This window comes from Mobula birostris, chromosome 8, assembly GCF_030028105.1.
Source record: "Mobula birostris isolate sMobBir1 chromosome 8, sMobBir1.hap1, whole genome shotgun sequence".
Lineage (NCBI taxonomy): Eukaryota > Metazoa > Chordata > Chondrichthyes > Myliobatiformes > Myliobatidae > Mobula > Mobula birostris.
The window spans coordinates 115910473-115922863 of NC_092377.1; the positions used below are offsets into that span (position 1 = coordinate 115910473).

At 42.0% G+C, this 12391-nt stretch overlaps 1 protein-coding gene across 2 annotated transcripts in view; it reads right to left on the minus strand.

The window, feature by feature from the left end:
• Positions 1 to 12391, minus strand: part of LOC140201612 (probable methyltransferase TARBP1) — a 398438-nt gene that overhangs the window by 381077 nt on the left and 4970 nt on the right. Inside the window, exons 2-7 of one of the 2 annotated variants that reach the window (XM_072265979.1) lie at positions 11851 to 11948; positions 9035 to 9104; positions 7960 to 8108; positions 7124 to 7176; positions 6942 to 7039; positions 1312 to 1447 (exon numbers count right to left, since the gene is read on the minus strand). In XM_072265979.1, the coding sequence (XP_072122080.1) occupies positions 1312 to 1447; positions 6942 to 7039; positions 7124 to 7176; positions 7960 to 8108; positions 9035 to 9104; positions 11851 to 11948 (604 nt within the window). The remainder of the gene's footprint in view (positions 1 to 1311; positions 1448 to 6941; positions 7040 to 7123; positions 7177 to 7959; positions 8109 to 9034; positions 9105 to 11850; positions 11949 to 12391) is intronic. The other variant, XM_072265981.1, reaches the window with a different exon arrangement.

Here is a 12391-nt window from a genome sequence, read left to right on the forward strand (position 1 = left end):
GGTCACGTCTTTGCTGCTATTTTGGGCAATTTTGAATAGGTGCGGCCTGAACTGAGCTGAACTGAACTGAATGTGCCCAGACTCACTCGATTTTGTGCTTTATAGTCCTTGTTTCTCGCTTGGTTTTTTGGTGCCATTGTGCAATTTGTTTTTTTTTTTTGCGTGTGGGGGAAATTGATGTTTTTTTTAATGCGTTCCATGATTTTCTTTATTTCATGGATTTCTGCAGGGAAGACAAATCTCAAGGTTGTATACTACATACATAGTTTGATAACAAACATACTTTGAATAAAAAATGGGGAGCATTTCAAAAAGGGGAACACAGTCATTGATTTTTATTCCATTAATGTGTTTGGGTATTAAAAGATTAGCTTTAATTATCATATTCACTTAGAAACATGAGGTGAAACGTGTCAGTTGTGTCAAATGAAATTAGCGAGGACTGTGCTGGCACATTTCCGGCACCAAGACAGCAAGCCCACAATTTAATAAACCTTTGGAATGTGGGAGGAAACCAGAGCACCCGGAGGAACAGGAGAATGTACAAACTACAAACAGACTGGCGGGATTTGAACCCTGATTGGTGCCTGCTAGCACTGTAAAGTGATTGCACTAATCATTACTCTACCACCTCCCCCGCCAACCAAAACCAGCACATTCCATGACATAAGGGTCATGCCATTAGGTGCTCTTCGTGTTAAAAATTTCTTATTTAGTACTTGGAAGACTTTTGCTTTTCAGGTTGCTTTTAAAAAAGTTAAGCTTAAACCCATCCTTGTTGCTGTTGAGTGCCACTGAGTTGTCGTCGACTCATGGCAAGCCTATGGATTGTGCAGATGGCCAGAGGGTTTTCATGGCAAGATACGGAAGTAGATCGCCAGGTATTTCTTCCTGTTGACATTTACTTCAGCACAGACAGATCTGTAATTGAATTATACACCCAGGAAATCCCAGATCAGCAGCTTCTGAGATACTCAAACCACCGTCTGGCACCAACAATCACTCCATGGTTGAAGTCACTTGGATCACATTTCTTCCCCATTCTGATGCTTAGTCTGAACAACAACTGAACCTCTTGACCATGTCTGCATGCTTTTATGCATTGAGTTGCTGCCACTTGATTGGTTGATTAGATATTTGCATTGACAATCAGGTGTACAAGTGTACCTAATAAAGTGGCCACGGGGTGTATATCCAGGCTCCAATATTGATGTAGTTTCTGCTTAATCACTATATCCATTAGCATAGATAAATTTGCATTTAAAATCAGTGATTGTAAAGTTAAAGCTACTTTCCTGTAATTATCCTTACCGAAGAGCACGAAGCCCTTCTACTCCCCAGATTTGGCAAGATGGGATGTGCTCTAGAGCTTGAGAGATGAAAAGAACGGGGATGGCACACCAGTGCTTGGTGGCCACGCTCTTAATCAACTTCGTGAGGAAGTCTCCTAATGAAAGGAAATAAAGAGTGTTTGGCTTTCCACATCAGCTGATTAAAGTGCAGCGCATTTTAAACAAACTGCAAACTCCTTCCAGCTTCCAAAGACTGTGGGTTTGAACTGAAGTTATAACATTTCCAAATTGTAGTTGATATGAACATGGTATTTTTATCCATCAATGTTGATAGTATTAAACACTTCAAGGTACATTTTGTGGTGTACAATGTCATTCAGATTTGCACTATAATACAACATTACATCTAAAAACTGGGAAGATATTGCACTCAGCAGATACACCAGGAGGAAATCTGTCCAAGAGAGCGTTATGCTACGTGGGAACAGCCTCCCCTGTGCCACAGAGAACAAGAAGCAGCTGTGAAAGGAGGGACTGAACAACCAAAAGACCCAACCACTGACCACAGCCACAACTTACTCTTGCCCACACTGCAGTAGAATATGGTCGGCCTCTACACTCACTTGTGGACCCATGAATAGAAAACCCCTTAGGAGATCATATTCAACTCAAGTGACCGCACCATTATAATGCTGTAAAATATTAGCTCTGAAGTATCAGTCTTGGCGACTCTTGCTGAGGACAACATCTGTATGTAAATTATATTACCAATTTAGCAGAAAAACAAACAAAAAGATGCTTAATTACTCTCAATGCAAAATCACTGATTCATTTCATTTGAATTGGGTTAATGAAACAGGTAAAAGCTACCTGGAGCAGCCAAGTATAAATCCTTGCACAGGTCAGATTTATGCTGGCCAGTGAAGTAAATAGGAGCAATACGTTTATGGGATGGAAAATACAAAGCAGTCAGTGCTTACATGTGTGATGATCATCATAGCATTTGTGAAGCTGAAGCAGCTGAGAAGCACGGTTACCACCAGCATCCAGTACTACACACCATCTATAAGTTACACTAAACCCGCAAATAATTTAAGGTAAGGGTTCCTATTACTATCATAAGAGAGAAGGCACAGGAGCCAGAAAATCATTTCTAGAGTGTATGTGGGAGTGATTTTATAACAGTATGTCCACAAACTAATGGGCTGATCATATTAGGTTTAATTAACTGGAACACCCGGAGGAAATCCACGCAGTCACAGGGGAAATGTACAACCTCCTTGCATGCAGCGATGGGAATTGAACCCAGGTCGCTGGTAATGTAAAACGTTGTGCTAACCACTACACTACCATGTCATTCATTTAATGTAATATTCAGCAGGGAACAAAACAAAGCAGCAAAGGATTCCATGTTTGGGTAAAGTTGACTACCCACTCCACGAGAAATTCTGGAAATCGACGGATGGGTAAAAATGCAGTTAAACGGTGGAAGGTGTTCAACTGAGAATTGTAGGTGACATAGAACAAATTTTTGCATCCTCAGTTCTGCTAATTCTAAAACGTAAAAAAAAAATCATAAAGGAAGATGAAAGGATCAAGCAAAAACAAAAAGGTAAAGCATCTAAAAAGGCAGAAGCTGATTACAAAACCACATTGGAAAGCAAAACGTGTCAAAACAAAAGCAACAGCAATAATAGTTGAGCATGTAAAGAAATTCAAATCAAAGTAAAAAAAGATATTTTACTACAAAAGAGATGAGCAGCATCTTGAAAATACAATAGTAATGCTATAAATGAAAACCAGTTAAATATTGTTAAATAATTACTTTGCACCAACATTTACAGCTTAAGAGAACAGAATCCAAGACATTGAGAGGATTCAGGAAGTCACCAAAATTAACTTATAAAATTCAACAGTAATTAAGAAAACAACCGTATCAAAAAAAATAAGATGTGGGACAACATTGTAGCGTAGTGGTTAGCACAACACTTTACAGTACCAGCAATCCAGATTCAATTCCCTCTGCTGCCTGTAAGGAATTTGTATGTTCTACCGTGACCACATGGGTTTCCTCTGAATGCTCTGGTTTCCTCCCACAATCCAAAGAGGTCCCAGTTGGTAGGTTAATCCATCATTCTAAATTGTCCCATGGTTAGGCTATGGTTAAATCAGAGGCTGCTGGGTGACCAGAAGGGCCTATTCTCACTATGTCTCAATAGATAGATATGCACAACATATACCTGCAAATTCTGCAACTTAGGAACAATTTTTTTTAACTGGAACTCTGTATATACCATCACTCTATATGGAGAAAGTGAAAAAGGAAAGCTAAAGAATTACAGAATAGTTATTCTGATATCAGGCTGATATGGTGGCGTAATGGCATCAGCGCCAGACTTCGGAGCGAAGGCTCCCGAGTTCGAATCCAGCCGGCTCCCTTGCACGCTTTCCATCCGTGCTGGGTTGAGTGTCGAGCTAGTAACTTGGCCTCGTAAAAACAAGAAAGCCTGCTAAAAAAAAAACGCTATCATGACAGCATCCTGATGACTCCACTCGGAGTTAAGGGCTTTCTTCTTCTTTCTTCTAGTCTGATATCTGTAGTCAGGATATTAGAGTCTACAATTAATAGTAAGGTGCTTGAATTTTTTAAATTATTTCTTTTACCAGACAGCCTGGGTTTGTGAGGAGGATATGCCCAGTGAACCTAATTAAATGTTATGAAGAGATGCAAAGTGGAATATTTAGGATATTTATATGGATTTTGAAAAAGCATTTGATCAAACTTTCAGAAGAGACTGTTAATTATACTTGAAGGTAATTTGTTGATCTGGCTTGTTTCATAATTAAGTGGCTCGAATAGATGATTATTTCTTTAAATAATTAACAGGAACCTAATATAAATTTCAAGTTACCTCCAACAGTAAACAGAAGTTCAAGATAAAGATTATTGCCATTCAACCATACAGGTATATAACCACCAGATGAAAAAACATTTCTCCAGACCAGGGTGCAAAACACACAAAGCAAAACACACAAGTAAATTAACAAACAATACATTCCAGAAGACCGACATTTAGCACAAGGTGCATTTACAACACAAGTCAAAAAGTAAACAGTGTAATGCTACTGGTGCTTCATACGTGATGAGAACTGGATGGTGGCAGGGAGTTTAATAGTCTCACAGGCTGGGGGAAGAAGCTGATTCCCATCCTAACAGTCCTTTTCCTAATGCCATGGTACCTCCTGCCTGATGGAAGGGGGTCAAAGAGAAGCAATGAAAATCATTAGTTATAATCAATATAGCTTTTAATTTACTTCCACAATGTGGCCAACCATGGAATCAAAACTGATTATGCAAGTAACACACATCAAAGTTGCTGGTGAATGCAGCAGGCCAGGCAGCATCTCTAGGCAGAGGTACAGTCGACGTTTCGGGCCGAGACCCTTTGCCAGGACTAGCCGAAGGAAGAGCTAGTAAGAGATTTGAAAGTGTGAGGGGGAGGGGGAGATCCAAAATGATAGGAGAAGACAGGAGGGGGAGAGATGGAGCCAAGAGCTGGACAGGTGATTGGCAAAAGGGATATGAGAGAATCATGGGACAGGAGGCCCAGGAGAAGGAAAAGGGGGAGGGGTGGAAAACCCAGAGGATGGGCAAGGGGTATAGTCAGAGGGAGAAAAAGGAGAGAGAGAGAGAGAGAGAGAGAGAGAAAGAATGTGTATATAAATAAATAACGGATGGGGTACGAGGGGGAAGTGGCGCATTAGCTGAAGTTAGAGAAGTCAGTGTTCATGCCATCAGGTTGGAGGCTACCCAGATGGAATATAAGGTGTTGTTCCTCCAACCTGAGTGTGGCTTCATCTTTACAGTAGAGGAGGTCGTGGATAAACATATCAGAATGGGAATGGGATGTGGAATTAAAATGTGTGGCCACTGGGAGATCCTGCTTTCTCTAGCAGACAGAGCATAGGTGTTCAGCAAAACGATCTCCCAGACTGCGTCGGGTCTTGCCAATATACAGAAGGCCACATCGGAAGCACCGGACGCAGTATATCATCCCAGCTGACTCACAGGTGAAGTGTCGCCTCACCTGGAAGGACTGTCTGGGGCCCTGAATGATGGTAAGGGAGGAAGTGTAAGGGCATGTGTAGCACTTGTTCCGCTTACAAGGATAAGTGCCAGGAGGGAGATCAAGGGATGGGGGGGACGAATGGACAAGAGAGTCGCGTAGGGAGCGATCCCTGCGGAAAGCAGAGAGAGGGCGGGGGAGGGAAAGATGTGCTCAGTGGTGGGATCCCGTTGGAGGTGGCGGAAGTTACGGAGAATAATATGTTGGACCCGGAGGCTGGTGGTGAGGTCCAGGGGAACCCTATTCCTAGAGGGGTGGCGGGAGGATGGAGTGAGAGTAGATGTGCGTGAAATGGGGGAGATGCGTTTGAGAGCAGAGTTGATGGTGGAGGAAGGGAAACCCCTTTCTTTAAAAAAGGAGGACCTCTCCCTCGTCCTAGAATGAAAAGCCTCATCCTGAGAGCAGATGCGGCAGAGACGGAGGAATTGCGAGAAGGGGATGGCGTTTTTGCAAGAGACAGGGTGAGAAGAGGAATAGTCCAGATAGCTGTGAGAGTCAGTAGGCTTATAGTAGACATCAGTAGATAAGCTGTCTCCGCAGACAGAGACAGAAAGATCTAGAAAGGGGAGGGAGGTGTCGGAAATGGACCAGGTAAACTTGAGGGCAGGGTGAAAGTTGGAAGCAAAGTTAATGAGGTCAATGAGCTCAGCATGCGTGCAGGAAGCAGCGCCAATGCAGTCGTCGATGTAGCGAAGGAAAAGTGGGGGACAGATACCAGAATAGGTTTGGAACATAGATTGTTCCACAAAGCCAACAAAAAGGCAGGCATAGCTAGGACCCATACGGGTGCCCATAGCTACACTTTTAGTTTGGAGGAAGTGGGAGGAGCCAAAGGAGAAATTATTAAGAGTAAGGACCAATTCCGCTAGACGGAGCAGAGTGGTGGTAGAGGGGAACTGATTAGGTCTGGAATCCAAAAAGAAGCGGAGAGCTTTGAGACTTTCCTGATGGGGGATGTAAGTATATAGGGACTGAACATCCATGCACTTCTCTAACTTCCCCTAATGCCCCACCTCCCCCTCGTACCCCATCCGTTATTTATTTATATACACACATTCTCTGTCTCTCCTCTTTCTCCCTCTGTCCCTCTGACTATACCCCTTGCCCATCCTCTGGGTTTTTCCCCCACTCCCCCTTTTCCCTCTCCCTGGGCCTCCTGTCCCATGATCCTCTCATATCCCTTTTGCCAATCACCTGTCCAGCTCTTGGCTCCATCCCTCCCCCTCCTGTCTTCTCCTATTATTTTGGATCTCCCCCTCCCCCTCCCACTTTCAAATCTCTTACTATCTCTTCCTTCAGTTAGTCCTGACGAAGTGTCTCGGCCCGAAACGTCGACTGTACCTCTTCCTAGAGATGATGCCTGGTCTGCTGCATTCACCAGCAACTTTGATGCGTGTTGCTAGAATTTCCAGCATCTGCAGAATTCCTCATGTTTGCGAGGTTATGTAAATGTCATCCTGAACCACTTCAGTTCAATTCATTCATCACTTCAGAACAAGTTCTATCAATTTCCAGAACTCACCTTTGAACTTCTCAGGTATATTTTCCATATAATCAACAAGCAATATCTGTAACTTTACTGCTAAAACAGGACAGCTGCCAATGATCTGATCAGGCGATCTGAAATGTTAAGATGCAATTACACATCAGGGCAGATGGAAAGGAAACAACACCAATGAAAGGAAGGAAAAATAAGCCATTTACCTGCTGTAGAGTGCACTTTCTGAAAGAGCATCCATCACTGGCCCACAGATAAACTTAAATTATGAAGAAAATCTTGAATCAGTACAAATTTAAAGAGCAAAGGGAAAACAATGAAAAGCCAGAAAGGATAAACGATACACAATAAAAACTTTCAAACACATCAAACAGTACAGCACAGAAACTGCCTTTCAGTCCATGATATTGTCAGCGTACTCCATGATCAATTTCACCTTTCTCTCCTACACAGCCTATAATCTTACACCCGTGTGCCATCCGAATCTCATCAATCAGCCTCTACCACCACCCCCAACAGTGCCTCCTAAGCTTCCACAGTGTGTGAAAAAACCCTTCCTCTGACATCTCCCCGAATTTTCCTCTGCTCACTTTAAACAGAGGTCCTTTGGTATCCGCCATGGCCACACTGGGGAGAAGGGTGCTGGCTGTCCACTCTACCTATGCCTCTCAATCTTAAACGCCTCTATCAAATTGCCTCTCATCCTCTGTCAATCACAATTGTCAAGTGAAAATGTCCAAGTGACGTATACTTGTAGAATGCAGCTTCAAATACAAACGTAAATGTCAATTATTGAAGATTTTGGCTGTGGTTACAGCTTCTAAATCAACCACGATCAAACTCAATGGGCCCAATGGCCAAATTCAGCTCCTCTGTCTTATGGTCTTCTGAAAGACGAGTCCAGCTTTATCTGATGCTGATCAGGAACACAAAATGCTAATCATTCAGTAACTTGTATATTAACCAAAGATATGAAATTTCTTCTTTCTATTGTGCAACAAGTCAGGGCTTTCATTTAATGAAATAAATTTTATGAACTTACATCAGACAGTTCTTGAGTTCTGATTGAATATTTCATGATATTAAGATCCAGGAAATGAAACAGACCTTCTTTCATCACAGTTTTGTTTTCACTTTCAAACATGCGTTTATAGGCACAAAGGAGCCAAGATGGGTGGAAAAGCGAATTACCTAGATAATATATAAATATATCATTTTGTTAATCAACTTCCATCCATCTATTTAAAATAAAAATGAAGTTCTGAACCACAGAAGCAATAACATTTTAAATATGACACACTTGGGTGTCATTCTTGTTCAGTGGTAGAGAGTTGAAGTGAGATGGGGAAGTCACTATGCATCACATCAGCAAGAAATTAAACACATGCTTGATAGGTCACCCTTCAAAGCAAAGCATGTTAATTACACAGAAAAATACATACCCACCAGAAGCAACTTTCACTAAGAGGGAAGTCTCTGGGACAGATCAGAGTGCATATTTACTGTTCATAAACCATAGTGATTGACACATGAAGCAAGCATGACATAGTTAGTCAAAACAAGACTATTTCTAGATATGATGTACAACACTTCCAAGCAATAAACCATTTTGCCTGAGTGAAACAAAAGCACATATATACACAGAAAATCAGAAATTGGCCTCTTAGCTGATAGAAAACTAAATATGATCCAGAATGGAGTTCCCAATGAAGGCATAGTTATGAAAAGAAATCATTCAATATAATTAACATACCATAAATACTTATCTGCTCATTCTCAGCAAGTAACGTTCAGCACAACCACCAATTACTTTAATCCCCAATTTTCAATACAGTTTAGTTTGTTCTATAATAATTAAAACTATAAATTATTTTTAAAAGTTACCATAATTGGGATAAATAGATTATTTGTCTCTGATATACCTCCAAGAAATGTACTTCCCATCCTCCTGAAACATTACTAAAAGATAATCTAAATTAACCTTGCTGCTAGGAACCAATAATCCTCCTTCTAAACAAGTGCATTCAGGACCAAGAAGACAAACTGCCAAAACCTGAGCTGCGTCTTGTAATGAGTTAAAAATATTGACAGATAATGCAGTTGGGAGTCACAATCACCTTTTCCATCGTAAACAGTGGCATCCATTAGGCTTTTAAGGCGTGGCAAAATTGGTCTTATAACATGCACCTAAGAAACCAAAGAATTCTCATGTTAATACATAGATAGTAGAAACTCCAAAAGTAAATCATTTGTTCCAAAATTCACCATCATTTCCATGATGCATACATATTCAACCCATGAGATTGACAAAATATCACAGACCCACAGAAGCAATAAAAAAAAGCAACCAACATAAGAAGTACTTTCAACAAAGTACCTCAACAAGGATACAGAAGACAAAGGAATCCATCAGATCTTCCACTGACTACATTATAACACTCTTTACCACAGAGGAACTTTGTCCAAATCTTCTGAAATTAGATTATGAGGACACTCAGTCCTCGTTTATTGTCATTTACAAATGCATGTATTAAAAAATGATACAATGTTCCTCCAGAATGATATCACAAAAAAAACAGGACAAACCAAGACTAAAGCTGACAAAACCACATGTCTCAAAGTCCCGATCAACTCATCATCTAACGCAGGCGGCAGAAGGGAGAAGCTCTCCCTGCCATGAACCTCCAAGCGCCGACGACTTGCCGATGCACTGGAAGCACCCGACTGCAGTGGACTCTGAGTCCGTCCGAAAACTTCGAGCCTCTGACCAGCTCTTCCGATACAGCCTGTCCGAGCACCATCCTCTGCCGAGCGCTTCGACCCTGCCCCGGCTGCCGAGCAACAAGCAAAGCTGAGGACTTGGGGCCTTCCCCTCCAGAGATTTCAGACCATACAGTAGCAGCAGCAGCAAAGCAGGCATTTCAGAAGTTTCTTCAGATGTTCCTCCGTGCTCTCACATCCGTCTCCATCAAATCAGGATTGTGCAAGGCACTCTATTTGACAAATAACAGACATCACCACTGGAGTGGCTGCTGCAAGTGTCCGGTGAACTCCGCTTGCCATCTTCTCCTCCCGTCGAGTTGGGAGAAATGCTACAGTAATCTAATTCATGCCCTAATGACTCTTTGTTCAAACTCCATGTCCATCCTTTTCATCATCATTTTAAAACTTAGATAAGATTTCCTAAAATCTAAACAAATTTAAAAGACCAAACCATGGCTATCACATTAGTCACCCAGTGAATATAAGTGTTATATGCTTTAAATGACCCCCAAATTTCTTTCCTTTCCATATCGTCTTACTGGATACACAAGTAGCAGTAGTCGCAGCACTCAAGTCCAGTATGATATTCTCTGCTTTTTACTCCGACTCCTCATCCTTTTCTTCTCCAGTCCTGATGAAGGATCTGGGCCCAAAACAGCAACTATACGACTGTACTCTTTTCCACAGATGCTGCCTAGCCTGCTGAATTCCTCCAGCATTCTGTGTGTGTTGCTTGGATTTCCAGCATCTGCAGATTTTCCCGTCTCTATCCCATTTAGTCCTTTTACACTATGGGATTTCCAGCTAATGAGGAAAGTTAAGATCACCTACTATGACAACCTTATGTTTCTTGCAACAGTCTGCAATCTTTACAGATTTGTACCTCTAAATCCCTTGGATTGTTGGGTGTCTATAATATAGCCCCATTAATGTGGTTATATATTTCTTATTTGCCAGTTCCACCCATAAAGCTTCACTAGTTGAGTTCTCCAATCTATCCTGACTGAGCACTGCCATGACATTTTCCCTGACGAGTAACATCACCCCTCCTCCTTTAATCCCTCCTGCTCTATCACAGATAAAACAGAACCCCAGAACATTGAGCTGCTAGTCCTGCCCCTCCTGCAACCAAGTCTCACTAATGGCTATGAAAGAATACTTCCATGTGTTGACCCATGCCCTGAACGCATCTGCCTTTCCTACAATACTTCTTGCATTGAAATATACAGTATGCTCAACCTTCTGCTTCCTGACTTTGTCTGAGGTCTTAACATGTCTCCACAACCTCTCCACTATCTGTACTGGCACTCTGGTTCCCATCCCCCTGCAACTCTAGTTTCAACCACCCAGTGCAGCACGAGCAATCCTTCCCGCTAAGATATCAGTCCCCTTCCAGTTCAGGTGCAAACTGCCTCTTCTGTACAGGTCCCACCTTCCCTGGAAGAGAGCTCAATGATTCAAAAGTCTGACACCCTTCCTCCGATACCAACGCCTTAGTCATGTGTATGATGTTTCTATTTCTGTCCTCACTAATACGTGCCACAGATAGCAACCCTGAGATTACATCCCTGGAGGTCCTGCCCTTTAACTTTGCAGAACTCCCTTTGCAGAACCTTGTCACTCTTCCTACCTATGTCATTGGCACCTACATGGACCACGACCACTGGCTGCTCACCCTCCCACCTAAGAAGGCTGAGGACTCGATCTGAGATGTCCTGGACCCTGGCACCCAGGAGGCAACATACCATCCGGGTATCTCGTTCTCATCCACAGAACCTCGTTTCTTTTCCCTTAACTAACAAATCCACTATCACCACAGCTTCACACACAAAATGCTGGTGGAACGCAGCAGGCCAGGCAGCATCTATAGGAAGAAGTACAGTCAACATTTTGGGCCCTACCTTTTATTTTTATTCGTTCCTGCCAATCAATCCCGGTACCTAATTGGCCTCTGTTCAAACACCAGACTATGTACTGGTGTATTATGTACTATGTATTATGTACTCAGTCAGCTAACCCAGGTGAGCTATGGAGTCTCACACTTCCGGCCACTGATTGGCCTCAATTCAAACACATGCAGAACCTTGAAGTGGATTGGCAAATTTGTTGTTTCTATAAGCTATGGCAGTTTTCAGTGACAGTTGACGTAAACTAGTCATGAATTACTTACTTGATTTTCTTCCAATGTTTCCATAATTAAAATATAATTTTCCCATAATTGTACGAGCTGTTTGCTTTTTTCACCCAACCACCAGAAAGGACACAAATCTAAAATAAGAAAGTTCCAATTAGGATGAAATATAGGAAGTGCCACATTTTACTCAACAATTAGACCAGACTGGAAATGCTGGAATTGTTAGTCAGGAAGCATTTGTGGAGAGAGGAACAGAATTAATATTCCAAATTGCTAACCTTTCACTACAGTGAGGAGATTAAACATGCATAATTTGCAAATTAAGTTGAAACAGGCAGAGGATAAGACAAAGGTGGGGAGAGAGTAAGGCAAGGAACCAACAGAGGCTTTTCAGTTTCATTTAAACCAGAGAAGTTTATCTTCAGCTATCTAGTTACAAGTTACTGCTGTGTATTAAAATTGACAGTGGCACAGACAACCCCAATATTGCCCAGGCCAGTATGGTAACCCTTTACTGCACCAGCAACCGGGTTCAATCCACCACTTTCTATAAGGAGCTTGTACCTTTTCCCTGTGA